This window comes from Nesoenas mayeri (assembly GCF_963082525.1).
Source record: "Nesoenas mayeri genome assembly, chromosome: 14".
Classification (NCBI taxonomy): domain Eukaryota; kingdom Metazoa; phylum Chordata; class Aves; order Columbiformes; family Columbidae; genus Nesoenas; species Nesoenas mayeri.
In genome coordinates this window covers 1,762,543-1,779,963 of record NC_137556.1, presented here as the reverse complement: position 1 = coordinate 1,779,963, position 17,421 = coordinate 1,762,543, and the positions used below count along the sequence as shown (strand labels likewise).

General features: G+C 46.3%; 1 protein-coding gene across 1 annotated transcript in view; it reads left to right on the top strand.

The window, feature by feature from the left end:
• HTR4 (5-hydroxytryptamine receptor 4) overlaps positions 1-9,851 on the top strand; it is a gene marked incomplete at its 3' end in the record, with an annotated part of 55,526 nt that extends 45,675 nt beyond the window's left edge. Inside the window, exon 6 of the mRNA XM_080352934.1 lies at positions 9,764-9,851. Coding sequence (XP_080209060.1) covers positions 9,764-9,851 — 88 coding nt within the window. The remainder of the gene's footprint in view (positions 1-9,763) is intronic.
• Between the last annotated feature and the right edge of the window lie 7,570 nt (positions 9,852-17,421).

The following is a 17,421-nucleotide window of genomic DNA, read 5'->3' as shown; positions in this document are numbered from 1 at the left end:
TGCATCAATACTCCTTCCTCCTCAGATTTTTACCTCTCCTGACACTTGGAGAAGCGTCCTTGGACATCATGTACTCAAATGTTCCGACTGAGCTTGATGGTTTTCTTTTGGAGATCTCCAGAAGAGAAGAGGTTCTGCTTGCTGTGATGCTCAGATGAGAACATTTCTTCCCCTGGTCCTTCTTGCACACACAAGCTCAGAGGGTCCCTGGGCCTGGAGGAATTGGCATCACTCCTGTGAGGTTCTCAGTAGCAGATGTCCAGGAACTACTCCTGTTGAGACTGGAAAGGCTGAAGTCAGAGAACAGGCAATCATCACAGGATGTTTGGGGATACAGCGAACAGAAAATGGGGACTGAGCAACCTCTGAATCATATCGGAATGAAGAAGCTGTCGGAGGCACCTCCTGTCCTCCCCAGCACACTCCTGAAGACAATCTAACCTGGCTGTGAAATAGCTCTTGGCAGGGAAGGCAGATGAGCAAATAAAGCATCATCCTTCCTGAAGAACAACAGGGAAATGAAAACACAGCCACCAAGCAATATGCACTTATTGGCTTAATTTGGTATTGGTTTTAACCAAGCTAAAAACGAGGAGCAACCGTCTCTGAAAGTGATGCAGGAAATTAATGTTTGCAAGTGGGGTGTATATAGGAGAATGGAGCAGGAGGGTCTGCTGCTGCCCTTTGGGAACAAGTTTAAGTGGAACCTTTTGTGTTCCAGTTTGCACCCATTGCCCCTCGTCCTGTCACTGGTTGTCACCAGCAGAGCCTGGCTCCATCCTCCTGACACTGCCCCTTTCCATATTGATCCCCAGGAATGAGTCCCCCCTCAGTGTCCTCTTGTCCAGCTCCAGAGCCCCAGCTCCCTCAGCCTTTCCTCACACGGGAGATGCTCCACTCCCTGCAGCATCTTGGTGGCTGCGCTGGACTCTCTCCAGCAGTTCCCTGTCCTGCTGGAGCTGAGGGGCCACAACTGGACACAAGATTCCAGATGTGGTCTCCATTGTGGTGTCTCCATTGCACAAGGAAACAGCTCCAAGGGGTTTTGCCACTATTTCATTCCAGAGCTTTGATGAATGGCTTGTGGTTTTTATCTTTGCAGATGAAAGGTCTAATTATGCCAGTTGTGAAATCTCAATTTATTAAAAAAAAAATCATTATCTTCCATTTGAATATTCTTAATTGATCCTGCTTGTTCTTCAGTAATTGAAACACCTTAGTTAAAAACCAGAAGCCTATTATGATCTATCCCATCTGTGGGTAGTTAAAGCTGCTCTTAATGTGATGCTGTGTATTTCTAACGTAAACGAGCACTTCCGAGTACTCTCCTAATTATCAGATTTGGGTCTTTTATGAATGTTGCATTAATTATGGTGCAAACATGAACTGTAGGCCAAAAACTTCAGGTAATTAGAGCACATAAAGTAGTGTGAAACTTAACATTAATGAGAGAGAAATGGAAATGCAGAGTTAATGTGAGAAGGGGAGAGTGCCCATGTTGTGTAGCGTGGCATTGAATGGCCTCGGTCACTTGCTTACTTGTTTATGCTGGTGCTTATAATTAACAAATAGATTTATATCATTGAAAACAGATCGTTTCCCTGCTGATTTTAAACTTAGCTTAGTTTCTGTCCTTCAGTGCCCAAGTTTCTGTTTCTCTTGTGGAAACATCAACTATTATAACATTAACAAGTTGTAAATCTGTGATGGAGGGAGTCAGCGTCTCTGGATTGACTCCATCACCTTGGTTGCTGTGTGGATCCCATGTTTTTCATCACCAGTCATTGTCACATTTATGTTCATAATATCCAAAGTCCAAGGCCTTTTGCTGAAGTTGAGCAGAACGTCCTGCAGCGGAAAATAGGGAAACTTATAAACATCATTCGGGTCAAGCAGCTGCAAGACGGAAGCCTAAGGAAGGTGGGAAAAGAGGTGTCCTGAGCCCTTGCTAACCTTCTGTCAACAGTTTCTTAAAATAGCTCACTTAGCTGATCTTGGTAATTATCATCTTAAAAGGTTATTACTCAATGCAACAATGAGACTTTATAACATCATGCGAAAGGATTTAGCCAGCGCCCAGGGATGATGACATCCAAAATGTGTTCCTTCAGCCCTGTTTTTATTGAATTCAACCCTTTGCTGCTTTACTGACCTGTGTGATATGCCTTGGTTGACTCAGGCCAGGCTCCTAATTAGTTATCTTCATTAATCAAGCTCTATCCAACCTGTTTCCCATGCCAAGTGAAAGGTTGTGCTCAGCACTCTGCCTGAGAGGCCACTGTGATTCTCCTCCATTCATGGAACAAGAGTCTTCTGAGCAAAGGAGCAGCGTGCTGGGATTAGCTGTTGAAGTTAAAGTAGCCCGAATGGGTTCCTATTGTTTATCTTAGACCAAATTAATTAATAAAGCCTGGAAATAACAAGAATTTTTACTAAAAAGGAAGATGTAATGAGCACTTGTGGTTGCAGGGAAACGAACTGATTGGGTCAAGTTCAGCAAATGTTTTCAGCAGGAGAACGTGAAAAGAGAACAAGATGCTGAGGTGTTTTGACATTTCATTTCAAAATCATATTTCAGCTTATTATTTGCCTGCACTTTTAAAAGGAGTTAAACATCCTCCTTAAAAAAAAAGATACATTTCTACTGTAAACACAAAAATTAATGAACTGGAAGGGATTTTGCTCTTGTTTTGCCAGAAGAAAATAGGCACCTTCTCTATTGTACATCAAGCTAAAGCAGTAGTGCCTCCGTGTCGGTGCAGTCACATATCCACCGGACATTATCTGCTCGCCTCCACTTTTGGAGATAGAATAGAACCATGGAATCGTTTTGGTTGGAAAAGCCTGTTAACCCAACACTGCCAAGGCCACCACTAAACCGTGTCCCTAAGAAAGGACAGAAACAGTATTGGTAGCTGCTTGCTTTGTGTTCTGCCACTCGTCAGATACAAAGAAAGTCATTTATTTCTTTTCCCAGCTTATTACTTCCTTGGAGAACTGTCTGCAAATGTTAAACCCGAGGAGGCATTAGAAGTCTTACAAAATGTACTGGAGGCTGGATTACGTGGGCTGGAGACAGCTGGCTTTAAAACCTCTAACTGAAATTTAGTAAAGAATGATGAGTGCTTAATTCCAGCTCACAAGGTCTGAACAGCCTTATTTGATTTAAAGATAATTAAGATATTCAGCATAACTGCTTAAGAGTGGAAAAAAATAAACACATCATGAGATAGAGATAAATTTGTATTTACATTTGACTACAAATGACTTTAAAATCAACATTGCTGTCATATCTGTCTAAATAATTTAGCAATCCAAATGTTTTCCTGAGATCCAGATTTTCACCATTCAGCTGCAACGCGAAAATGGAACTTTTGATTATATTTCTGTGGATTTTGCTCATGTTTTCCCAAAGGACTGCATCACGTCTGAGGAGGAACGGCCCACTGATATTTGCTCCTCTTTATTAAAATAAATGAAATAAGGCTAGGACAGATTCAAACTTGGCTAGGGCATTTTAAGAATTTAGGAATGTTTCATCTTTGCTTATGCTGCTTGAGACATCAAATCCACGGGCTGGGCGGTTTTACACACAGGTAGATGATCCCTCCCCAGGACTGGAATAAGAACCAGTGGAGGCAAAGGAAGGTCCTTGTTGCAAAGCTCAGTGCAGAGCATGGATTGAATTTCCTTGGCCATGTTACAGATCCCGACCACGTCTGGTCGGCTGTTCCACCCCAGGGCTCCAGCAGGTGATTTAGCACATCATTGCCTACCCCAGGCCCTTTCCTCAGCTAATCACATTGGTAGGGGCTCTGCAGCCCGTCAGCTGGCAGTGAAGAGACATGGCCATGGGAGGATGGGATGGAGACGTTCATCTGCCATCCAGCCTGACCAGCTCCCAGGAACCGGCCACAACGGCTTCACCGTCCCCATGCAGGGGTCCAAAACCCTGCAGCCCCCTCGGGCAGGAGCCCTGCGCTCGACAGCGCACGGGAGACAAATACCAAGGGTATCTCTACAGAGTTTAAGGGAAAGTATCTGATATTTGAGGGAATTCTCTTGGAGCGGGTCTCACTGTGTTTTCTCAGTTCAGACACTCTTTTTATATTCATTGGTTTCTTGTATGTTTAGAAGAGAAGTTATCTCTGAATTGGCTTGTGTTGGCTCACACAGATCGTGAGTAGGTGCAGAGGGAGACCTACCTGTAGTAAACTCACCTTGGATAACATGCTGGTCTCCTCTGGCTTGCAGGTCAACCAGACGCAGCAGAAGAACGATACACAAAAAGCTTAAACCTCATTGCTCAGAGATCTTGGAAGTATTTCATCTCAAAACCAGGGAGAAACCCACCGAGAAACAGGAGCTCTTCGGCCTAGAATTATTAGATACAGCAGTAGTTTTTCAGCATTGATTATCAAATCGACTTACGTCTTCTGCAGTGTTGATATATATCGACAAAAAGGCAGAATGAGCTTGTAATTTCTGGCTCCCTTTGGGGAATGGTGTTGAGCAGGTGGCGGGGTGTTCTTCTCATCCCGCTGGGAATGGCCAGATGTGGCGGTTCACTCAGCAGCTGGAAGCCGGAGTCGTTCAGCCCAGACTTCACAGAATTACTGGAAACCTTTCCATTTCATGGAGTCTACGAACCCATTAATTGTGGGAGAGGGACATTTCTGCTTGGACTTTTTGAAAATCAAAAATGCAGATATATTAAAATAAAGTGTTTCGTGAAAATGCATTTAGTTTGGTTTATGTATATTCATTTTTTAACAGAAAAGTGGAAATGAAGCAACATGTTTTGTTTACATTCCATTTTGACATTTTGTGTATTTCAGATTAAAAACCAAGGCTTCTTTTGAAATGAAAAATGTCACAAATTAAACCAGAAAATTCCAGAGATTCTTGGATTTTATGTTGACGCTCTTCTCCATTTTCTGAATGTTTCCCAGAATTTCCCAGTTTTCCAGAAGGTCAAAAGCATCTTTTCATGGAGGAAATAGCATTGTCACTGGGATCCGGGATGGGCTGTGTGATCTTCCCTGTGCGCTCCCATCATAGACGTGGCTAAATAGTGATGCCAACCAGAAGCTGTAGTGCACTTAATGACATCTCTGTCACCTATGGGCAATCATTTAATGTGGGTCGGTGACTGCCATAAAATATAGAATTAAAGGACTGTTTTTTACCTGCTCCTGAAACAGGAACAAAGCAAGCAGATGCATCACTGCCTGGAATAACTAACAAACAGTCAGCTTGAGCTGTTCTCCCTTTCCCTCTCTTTTATAGTGCATTTATGAATTATGTTGTTTGCATTTATAATTATGGGACTGAACAGATGGTGGAAGGCTTATTTCAGAATGATGAGTTCATTAAAATAACCTACTCTGGTCTGCCAAGCGATTGTTAACCGTAATCCCAATTTGGTGTTCAAGAGAGATATTTATGCTTCCTCTGTAAGTCCATCTGAAAGAAATGGAGCTTTGAGAAATGGACACCGTATTGAGTGTGAAGCCACAATAATGGTGCGGCGTATCTTCCAGATGGGAAAGCACTGAGAAGTTGTGCAGCTCTGACGGGAAACAAAAAGAAATGCAAGGAAAGATAAATTGTGGACCAACTTCATTTTCAAATCCAAGAAAAGTTTCAATTCTTTGTTCAATTCGAAAGCTTGATTCCACTTACAGTTGCAGCCTCCTCCTGTACCCTGTGCCCTGAGGTGGTTGGGTTCAGTGATGGTGGTTTCCATCATTAAAAATGTGAATCTGTTCTCAGGCAAAATGTAAATCTTCAGAGTTTATCACATCATACACAGTAGCATTTTGTCCTCCTCTAATCCTAGCAAGTGTTTACTTCTGTGAAGAGGCTTATGTTGTCACTGAGAGAAATCATCCCCTCTTTGCTTTCCTTCTTGGAAACCTCATTTTACCAGCTTCACTTCACCAGCTTCATCATCTTGCAAGGATGAATCTGCAAACAATTCTTTGCACTTCAGCTCCTTTGCCGTATTTCATTTCTGGGATCTCCTGCTCTGCTGTTTTCACACCAGGATCCTCAGGATCTGGTCAGAAAACAGATGAAGGCAGAGACATCATGTCAAGGGTTCTTTGTTGAGACTGAAGGAGTCTCCATTTCTCCCATTCTGGCTATTATTCAGGTTCTAATTCCTGGTGCTCGCATCTCCTTGTGCAAACGTCCCACTGAACCAAAGCTGCGTGACCCTGTCTGAGCGCACAGGGAGCAGGACCAGCGGTGGGAGGAATGGCAGACACGTAGGAAAGTTGATGGTGTGCGGGAGCTGCTGCCACACGAGCCCTTTGGCCCGTCGTTGGTCCGTCTGGAGCTGGGCAGGGCTGCCCCTGCGCTCCGTTTGTTATTCATGAGCAGCATATGTACTAATGTGATCCAAACCCTGCGGAGTTTCTGTACCTGCGAGGGGCCCTTTGCAGCAGCCATCGGGATTACCAGCCTGCAGGCTGGTGGAAGAAGGATGGGTGCAAATGTTCAGAGCAAAGACCACTGTTAAAAGCTGGGGGGTAATTTGGGGGTAAAACAGGTGCAGAATAGCAAGCTGTGCTTCCCAGGCTGGCGCAGCGCCGTGGGTGTGTGTAACCAGCGTAGGCAGCTTTATGTAGATACCACAGGCATGAAGGGTGGTGGGAGGCATTTTTGGGAAAGGGAGCAGATACCTTCCAATTCCTGTCCGTTCCCCACTGTCCAAAGGACCCCGGGAACCGTCTCCAAACTGGACGGGTGGCTGCGAGCTCCGATACAGGGGTGGCACACACCCCATCGGGGGTTCCTTCCTCTCCTCCCGGGTCGTGCTCTGCCAAGGAGATGGATGCTGTTAGCTCTTGTGTTCAGAGCCAGCATTCCTGCCCCAAAATTGCGCTGCTTTCCACTCTGCATTGAGACAGGCGTGATCCTGGGGGCCCGAGCTGGAAACCGGGGGCTGCTTCATCAGGAGAGGACTAAGCAGGGACCTCTGGCTCCATGGAAACAGTGACTGTTTGTCCTTACGGGTGAGGAAGCCAAAGATCAGCAACTTCTTGGCTTTGCTTCCTTAATCAATCATACAAGCTGGTGTTGGGGATAGCTCTGCAGGGAGTGAAAGTGGGAAGAGGACAAAGAGCCACTGTATCGCTTGGTGTGTTCTCCCTGGTTCTTGCTGAGTTCCTAGAGTAACGCTGGAGCTCCATGTTCTGGTCATGGGCCTGCGAAGGGTAACACAGAGCTCCCGTCCACTGTGCTAAGAGCTAATCCAACCAGTTAATTAAAGAGTCCATTGGACTGTCAGAAATAGCAGGAGATGCAGAAGCAATTATCTCCAAATTGGTCGTCATCACAATTGAAGTACTATTTGGCAAGTATGTGAATAGCCTGCAGCAGGGTCCCTGTATAGGTCGTAAAGTCTTTCCATTATTGGGCTTTATTGCTGGGTGGTGATGTTTGTGATCCCAGTAAAGCTGTCAATGAAGTGAGTGACGCTGTCCCCCGGGGTGCAGAGGGCAGGGGCAGCCAGGGGTGCTGCTGGCAACTGAGCTTGGTACCTTAACTTGCCAGCGTATACAAATCCCATCAAAGGGATATTAATATAGTCAGGAAAGCTGAACGACTCATTTGCTGCAGATAATTCACTTAATGCATTTAAACCTTTTACATTTTTTCCTGCTCGCATATTATGGCTTCCTCAGATGTATTCATTACTCAAACCTACTTGATAAATTCCTCCTGAAACGTTCAGCCCACGCACCCAGGGTCTGAATGCTGTTTTCTTCTTGGGGTCGGTGACGGGTCCCGTGGTGCTTGGCTCCTCAGTGGGGCAGAGCTGAGGCACATCAGGTGAGGCCAAACGGAGTCTCCGCTGCAGCCGCGCTCCACCTCTGAAACTTGCTTCCCGTAGATACAGATGCCTGAAAAATTAACTGTATTTTTCAAGAGCAGAGCAGTTAAGATACGGTGGTGCGGAAAAAGCAGGTCTGTTATAATTCTGCCCGTTATCTGACACTAAATTGCTGCCATGTTACTGGCAAGTGTCTTTGAACTTTCATTCGAAGAAACCACAGTACGCAGAACAGCCCTGGTAACACACTGCTGGCAGAGGACTCCAGCAGCTCCTGGAGATGCTGGTAAGACGTTTAGGAGTGATGTGCCCGCACCAGAACAAGCCATCACCCCACAGTGCTGCCTTCGGATGCTCTTTCCTCCTCTCCTACCCGTCCTCTTTCCCCACAGGGTAAACAGCTGGAAGTGTTGAGCTTCAGACAGACACAGGAGACCCTGGGACATCTTAATGACTTCTCTTTAGCTTAATGCGTCTTTGTAACAAACGGCATCACCTGCTAACTTGCTGCTCTTGCACAACTGTGTTCTGACTGCTGCGGAAGAGGAGGAAAGGTTTGGCTCTTTGGCTCTTTCAGTGCCTGTCTGTTGTGCTCCCGAGCAAGTCCTGAGTTGCTCTCCAGTCTGTCTGCTTCGTTCACAGGGCAGAGGGGCTCCTGGCTCTCCTCTCTATCACCCTTTGCAGCAGAGATTTTGCTCTGCTGGATCACCTCACCCTGTGTGCTATGTCTGACTTGGTATCAATTAAAATTACGTTATGACTTGTATGCTTCATGGTCATGTAATCAGAGTGTCTGTTCAGTGCTAGATGCAAAATGTCCTGTTTCTTGCATCGAGTCTGTATCTTGTTGGCAGAATTAGCACATTTTTGAAATATATGATCATTATTTAAAATGATGGAGTACTAAGGGACGATGTTTAATGGATACATGGGCACATACAGTGACATGTATTAAGCAACCAAGCCTGACCATGTTGAAAAACAATATCCAGTACATTAGAAGGTAAATTCCTCTGGCAACGTTCACCAGGACAAATTCTGATGGACAAAACTACAAATTCTGTAGTTTATACCCTGCCTTTCATTTTGAGTCCATGGCTGATCTACTGGAACTGGTGGATACATCATTTGTAGGATACTCAGCTCATCTACTTTAGACATTTCAGTGACATTACACGCACCTCAGGGGGAAGAGCTGCATGTCATTAGCAAACTAAACCAACAGTTCTGTTCAGAAAGCCTCGTTGAGATGGACAGCAGGACACGGGCTGGTAGATGAGCACAGGGTGAGAGATAACGTGGGCTTCCTCACATCTGAATTCTGCTTTTCCATTTCTGGCCCAAAGCCTGGAAAAAGTATCAGAAAGGTATATGCATGACATGATACCTCCAAAGGACACAAAACATGAACACTGGTTTGATGACACAAACTAGAACTGGCACTAAACCCAGCTCTGCAATAGACAGACAGTACTTTCTTTTGTAAGTGGAAATGCCCTGAAATGTTGGTCTTGGTTTCATCTTAAACAGCATTCACTTCCCAAGCTAGTCTCAAATGATTCTTCAAATGTTTTTATTGAAGACAGTAACTGAAATGCCTTCAGCTTTAGTCCACCCACTGATGACCAGTTAGTTCTTTGGTCTGGTGGTCTGGTTTCCTCTCATTGCCAGCCGCGCCTTAGGTACATGAAAACCAACACGTTCTTGGTTTTCATGCATTGCTTTAACTGCATCAAACTGAAGATTTGGTTCCCTGCCATGGAGCAAAGTAGGGATTCACATTTGCTTAATGTGGGATCTGGATATTTGGAAGATGTACTGTCTTAAGATGTACTTTGTGGTTGTCAAGAACTCATTTTACATCAGCCTGTCCTTTTAACTAGCACTAACGTATCTTTCTTCATGTTTTTCTACCCCTAGGTACACTGTTTTACATAATGGGCATCATCAGGAACATGAGAAGCTTCCCATCCACAACGACCCTGAATCCCAGGAGTCCTGTTTCTAGTCATGGTCCTAGAAGAGGAACAGCCCAGCTGAATGAGCGGGTTCCTTTTAGGATACCCAAAGGCTTCACGGACAGCAGGACTCTATGAAAACTCCTTCATCTGCATTGCCACGGTGCCTCCTGCGCTGACTTCACCTGAACGTCCAGCTGCACCCGTGTGGGGCGATGGAGAACGGGAGGTACAGGAGCAGAAGACTTTCCTGGATTGCCAGGACAGCCGGACTCTACGACTGTGTCAGAGCCTTATGGGGAGTGAGCTGTTGTCTGTTAACATAAGGAAACAACACAGACACAAACCACCCAGGGCAGGGATTTGTGTTGTTCCTTTCCAGCTGCCCCCATGTCCGAGCCACCTCTCCGTCCTGTGACACCACGATCTTAAAGATGACAAGTTCTGGCTAAAGCCCTGACACGATGGGAGACTAAATGCAGGTTTTATCTGTGCGAGGTCCTGCCCACTGGTGAGCAGATGCTGTCAGGAGAGAAAAAGCACTTTTTCTTTGGCCAAATAAGAGGAAGCGTTTGCCTTTGGTTACAGTCACTGGTGGAAGCTGCTGAATCCCCCTGCCCTGCAGAGCTGGCTTTGTCAGCGCTTTCATTGTGTCCTGGCCAGGTGAGCTCGCTGGTGGCAGACCCACTGGTGTACAGAGCACCTGGCACGCCACAGTGGGACCACAGAGACATTCTGCGCTGACAGCGGGTCCTGCTGCCAAGGGACAGTGGCCACCCTCTGCCACCGATGGCCAGGACGTGGCCATGACACTGTGGCCCAGCAGCCAGTGCCGTCCTGCTCTGGGGCATTCGAACCAAGAGGAAAGGTTGGCCAAGAGCCAGAGTCAGTCTGTAATACATCACTAAGTGCCATCTTGAAAAATACACCATCTAAGAAGCTTTTCTAGCTACGTTAAGAAGACAGACTTCTACTTACGTTTTCCATCTTTATTTTGCTGTTTGTTTCCGTTCCCTTCCAGTTGAGGCAAGAAGTTTCCAGACTTTCAAAGTATCACCACATGCACATGTCTGTTTGCAAAGATCTCAGTCTTTAGCTGCTTCCTGCATGTAGATGTTGCCGTGTTGCTTGTGAGATGCTTCCACCTTTGCATGGAGAGGGCGCGCGAGGCTGCGGAGTTCGCGCCTTCGGGAGAATGGTTTTCCCACAGTGTGAAATACCCAGGGTGAAGACCGCAAGCCTCTGCCCTTCTTAGATGAAGATCGAACCCAGAGATGCCACCCGGAGCCTAGGAAATAAAATGGTACTTTGTTATATTGTGTAATCATGTACAGATATTTTTAATGTAAAAAGAAAAGGCGACATTATTTATTATTTTTTATCAGGAATGTGTGGGTTTTTTTCATTAAAAGCTTCTAGACCCAGGAGCTTAACATTATAAATATAATTATTTAGTAATGTTTCTGTTGCTATGTGACAGGTATTTACTGTAAACAAACAAACAAATCCTGCTTGGAATAAACAAAAGTGTTGCTCAGTAGGGAAAAAACCTCTTTGCATGATCAGAACAAGTGGCTCTATCACCACGGTGTCTGGCTTCTGCAAATGCTGCTTCTGCATTAAACTGCCACTGATAGCTTCACATCATTTTCCTTTGGGGTTCTAAAGGACACTGGGCAGGAACAGCCCTAATTAGAGGAGAGTAGACACCGCTGTAGAAAATGCTGTCAGTTGAGGAACTGTTGGTGTTCTGGTGACAGGTGCCAATGGGAAGAACACAAGCGCTGCGAAAAGAGAGGCTGAGATCGTTTGAGCCAATTCCTGATCCGTCGTTAGGAACGGTTTGGCAATGATCTGGTTTAACTAGGCTGTGTTTCCAAAAGAAGTTGTTATCAGTTCAGCTCTATTGTTAACACCGAAACAGAGCAGCAGAGGAGAAAAATGGCTCATTATTGAAAGTTTGGAAAAAACCCATCCGGGGCCACTTCAGTCCTACGATCTCCACTCTGCAGAGCTGCTCGTGGGGGTTTGTCTGGATTGGGGTCTCAAGGCTGCAGAACAGGTTGTCTTGGTTTTACCTCAAGTATCAAATTCCTGAAAAAAATCCTAGAAAAGCTTTTCTCTTTCCCCATTAAAAGGCATCGAAATATCGGTGTGAAATGTCTCGGAGTGCTATGGAACCAGCAGCACGGGGATGCTATGGTGCTGGTGTTCGTTTCTGCTGTTGTCCTTGAAGTGTTGTCGTCTGTATTTTTATGTGTTTTAGTAATATATCTCTTCTTAATTTAAAATGAACTTCTCAACACTGAATTTTACTTGAGGGCATTGTTCAGAAGGCTCTGTCGATGGGGTCAGAGGCTCACTATCCAAAATGGTCAACAGATCGGATTGGAAAAAAGGCTCCAATTCCAAACACCCTATTTGAATGAAATATCAAACATGAAACATCTCTGGCTAATTGCTTATTGTACACCTGCCATGAACCACCTGGCAGCTCCTGCTTAATAAGTCAATAATCTCAGCAATGCTTCTGTGAACCCAAGAAATGACATTGTCCATCATCGCTAATGTTAGAATTTCTACTTAAAACCAGCTGTCCATGGGAAGCACTCGTACCTGATCGCTGAAGGCAGCTGCTCCTGTAGCCTCTGAGTTCATCTTCCCATTGACCATTTTGGCTTGCAGTGTCTTTGCCTGTGCTGAATAATATGTAATGCATTGGTTGTTTCTAAAAAGAATTAAAAAAATCCTCTATGTACACTGCTCACGCTCACTTCTTGTAGTGTTTTCACTCAAAAGAAGCTGCCACCACGCAATGCTCTCCCCTGCCTCGCAATATACTCCAACAGTTCTCACATCACGGGAGAATCTGGCCCCGTTGCTTTGAAAATACTGACGAGCTCTTAGGTTATAATGCAAGCTTGTCATATTTGCCCACCAGCACAATCCTGCACCACGTTCTCCTGCACCTGCCCTTTCTTTCACACTTGGTGGGCACTGACCCCTTCCTCCCTCGCCCGTGCCGCGTCCACCTCCCATCCTGCGCTCAGGTGCTGCTGCAATGGGCATCACACTGACAGGCGCTTGCAAATGGGGACTCATATAATTCTGTGTAGCTCTGTTTCTCTGAGCTCCGCGGTGAATCTGACTGAAAAAGGATGCTCCTGTCTTCCCTCCTTTCCCTCTCTTTTCTACCGCCTTTCACAGATTCACTCTAATAACCATATATTTAATTATTCACATCAATATACGAGTAGTACTCATCAGCAAATTACCACACCACCACATGTACGGTCCGGGAACACTTTACATTTCTTTGCATGCAGTAAACCTCAGAAGCGTTAAGCACGATGCCTGCTCTGGCTGCTTCCTGGGGTTACAACTGCTGACACTTTTCCTCACCAGAGACTGTGCACGCAGAACAACCAGCTTATTAGAAATTGGCTGTCTGGGCCTTTGCTAAACCGTCTTCAGGAGGCTGCTCTGTCAACACAGTTGTATTGCCATATTTCTGTGTTTTTCTCAGCTCCAGAGGTCTTGCATGATATTTGTTAGCAGGGCACATGCAACGATGCATTGAGGTCACTTGTGCTGCAAGAGGGAAGCAGAGCAACAGGCTGAGCGCTTCCAAAGGCAGACTGAAAACCTGGCCTAAGACTAGGGCTGCGGGTAACCTGCCCGGAGGCGGCGGGCGCAGCGCACCGCGCGGCGAGCCACGCTCTGAGCAGCTTTCACCACCCCGATACCCAGGTTACTCAGACGCTAATTCACAGTCACGCTGCAAAGTAAGATTTGGAGACAGAATAAACACGTCGCCAATGGGAAGCTGCGTTCGCAAAACAGAAGCTCCAAGGAAGAGTGCAGAAGCCACAGGCTTTAATTAGCTGATGAGCAAGCCTGGAGGGATGTGGAGCAATGAGTGGATGACACTGTAAATGTCAGTGCTCGCAGTGCCAGCAGCTCTGCTGCTCGGGGACATGGACGGAGATGTGGCTGCAGCCCAAGGGTTCCACAGGTCACGCTCAGAAACACCACGCAGGTGGGTGAGTCCTATGGGGAAACGGCCCTTCCGCGCTTATCATTCACAGTTCTTTCAACACTTAATGTGTTTTCAGTTCTTAGTCTTGGAGAGGGCAATGAAAAAAAGAAGAGGAGAAACAGTATCTCAGCAGAATAATTAGAAAAATGCTTTCAATAAATTCTCAAAATCCTTTCCGTTTAGTTCAGAAGTGTAATATGTGACCTGCTCCTCTTACAGGATCCTGTGCCTACGCACAACAAGAAGTGAAAACGTTTACTGCAGTGTCTTAAAAACGAAGCCAATCGCTTCCATTGGCATCGCACTGCAGACCGTTGCACCACAGTCCATGGCACTGCAGTCCATGGCACCGCAGTCCATTGCACCACAGTCTGTGGCACTGCAGTCCATGGCACCGCAGTCCATTGCACCACAGTCTGTGGCACTGCAGTCCATGGCATCGCGGTCCATGGCATCGCAGTACTTTAGGATCCTATTTACCTTATGTGTTCTCTATTTAGATTCCATTTCCCAGGCACTTCCGCAACTCTCAGCCGTGATCAGCACATCCCTTGGGGAAGAGTCCAGCGCAGGGCAACAAAGATGCTGAAGGGAGTGGAGCATCTCCTGTGTGAGGAAAGGCTGAGGGAGCTGGGGCTCTGGAGCTGGACAAGAGGACACTGAGGGGGGACTCATTACTGTTTACAGATACCTAAAGGGTGAGTGTCAGGAGGATGGAGCCAGGCTCTTCTCGGTGACAACCAGTGGTAGGACAAGGGGTAATGGGTTCAAACCAGAACATAAAAGGTTCCACTTAAATTTGAGAAGAAACTTGTTTGGGGTGAGGGTGTCAGAGCCTGGCCCAGGCTGCCCAGGGGGGTTGTGGAGTCTCCTTCTGTGCAGACATTCCAACCCGCCTGGACACCTTCCTGTGTAACCTCATCTGGGTGTTCCTGCTCCATGGGGGGATTGCACTGGATGAGCTTTCCAGGGCCCTTCAACCCCTGACATTCTGGGATTCTCTGATTCCAAGCTGCTGCCCCTTCCTGCTTGGGAAAAAGAGGCACAAGGCAGTTCAAGCGCTCGCCTGCAATGGCGCACGTCACCTCAGACTCACTTTGCGGTGGACAGCTGGTCAACCGCTGCCTCTGACCAGCTGAATTCAGCCCTGAAAGAGCTTATTTCTCTTCCCTGACTGTAAGAGGAGACCCCTCTAACTAGCGCCTCTGCACTAGACATCTACCAAAGCTATAGCCCATCAGGAAGTGTATTGTTGAGCTGTTAAGTCAGACCCAGCCCAGGGAAGATAATCCTTCCTGTTTAATTCATTCCCCGAAGCCACATGCATGGAAAGCAATGAAGGAAGCAGGGGACAGAAATGATGCAACCGTATCAGAGTTTCCTTTGTCATCTTCCTCACCTATCAGATGTATTGTTTGCAGAGCTGCTTTGAACTCCAGCGAACAGCTCGCTTTGATATCCAGATGCAAATATCGCTGTTTGTTAAGCGGGCTGTAAATGGATTTCATAGCTCATTCCAAAGCTGCCACACATGATCACAGCAACGCTCAGAGCTCCAGCTGGCGTTGGCGTCTCCTCTGTTGGAGAAAGATGAACAGAGCGGGATCACTCAGGTACCTCGTTTGCAGCATGACAAGGGAAGCCCATCAGGTACAACAGGAGCCATTTCGCTGCCTCCTGAGCCCAGTTTAACCCTGGGCAGGACCAGTGCAAACCCATTCTTGCCCTCCAGGGTTTGACATGGCAATAGAATCACAGTCTGCCCCAAAAGGGAACAAAACCAAGAGACAAAGGGAAGCTCAGACACAAAAGACCACACTGCTTTACAACCTGGAAGCTGCAAACCAAAATCACTCAAGCCTGGTATCTCTACATCAGCTTCTATAAATGTGGTGACAGTTTTCCACATGGTATACAGGATCCTTTGGAGATATGTGTAGGATTCAAGAGGATGAAATGGACATAAAGTATCATGTTTTCTAGATATGACATCAAACTGTCTTAAAAGAGGTTGTTAAAACACCCAATGGGTGCAGATTTGTCAGGGTACAATACCCAACACTTTTAAATCTCTAAATATACTCTGCTGTATTTTTTGTGACCTTGCAGAATCAAGTTGCTTAAACACCAAAAAAAAAGGAAGGAATGATCGATTTCTACTTAGTTTCCCTAGGGCTGTTACAGAAGGGTATTTATCTATTTATATCAGCTGTTCTTTGCTGATCTTAGCTCAAGAAGAGGTCGTGAACCTGTGTCATGGGAAGGACTTGCATCTCACACCGGCAAAGTGTTTCTGAAAGAAAGAAAAAAGTCAAGTTCCATTTAAAGTAAAAACAACCGAATGATCGTAAATGACTTAATTCTAAACCTTAGTTTCCTCTAAGTGGCCAAGAGCGTGTGCCAGAATTTCTTGAAACCGAAGCGGCTGACCCTTCGCAGGAGTCATTGCTCCCCGCGCCGCGGCGGAGGGACACGCGGCGCGGAGGGACACGGTGAAGCGATCGCGGGCGCCGCTCCCTCGCCGGCAGCGCCCCCTGGCGGCCGCCCTGGGGTGCAGCGCGCTGTGCGGATCTCAGAGGCGGCCGAGCCGGGAACGAGGGTCAAGTTCACGGTCATCGCCAGGTCTGAGCGCCCGTGCGCTCTCAGCTGTTTGATCTTCGCCACGGAAAAGCAGCCGTTTTGAGGCCTTGCAGCAGGAGCAGCTTTGCAGCTGGAGCTGACGCGGGATGGAGCATGCGAGCCCACCACGAACACACCACCGGCCCGGCGAGCAAACCATTGCTGGCGTCGGCTCCTGCTCACACAACTATTCCTGTTCATGTACTACTAATAGTTACTTATTTCTCTAACAAAGGTTGAGCAGGAAAACAATCTCTTCACCTGCTTTGCTCCTCTCCTCACAGTTTCAGACGCAGAAGTGGGTGCAGAGAGCAGGTTCCCCGGCCAGATCCCAGGAGATAGACACAATTCATTTAGTTATTACTCTGCTGCTATGTGTAAAAATGGGTGTAAAGTTTAAGAGGTTAAAACTACCGCAATATTCAGTTGCTCACTGAAAGAAATACTGAATATAAATAAGTACATTATTTGTATAAATACTTCTACAAAACACTAAAGTTAGAGATACCAAATGGATACTCCAGAAACGCAGGAGCATGTTCGTGTACGTGCTGTATTGAAATGGTAAACATGACTGAATCAATGACTCAGATCACTCGAAACACTTCTGGGAAGGGACACAATTATGGTTTGTCTGAGTATCACTGAATATATTGTCTATGGTTAAACATATTTGTTACAACTAAACCATTTACTCTGATCCCACATTGAAGCGAATGTAACATCATTACCTGGTATCCAGCACTCCTCTCCATTAGAGGGAGCAGGTGTGGGACGATGCTGCGGTACCCGATCTCCTGCTGCTTCCATGAGGCTCCATTCTCCTCCTCTTATTGAATATATTTCTAGTCCCACGTTACCTGAAGACTTTCCACAGAGGGACAGACGCAGAGAAAACCAACACCGCCTTTGCTGCATTTAGCAAGTTTTGCCCCTTCAATTCTACAGAACCGACGTCACAG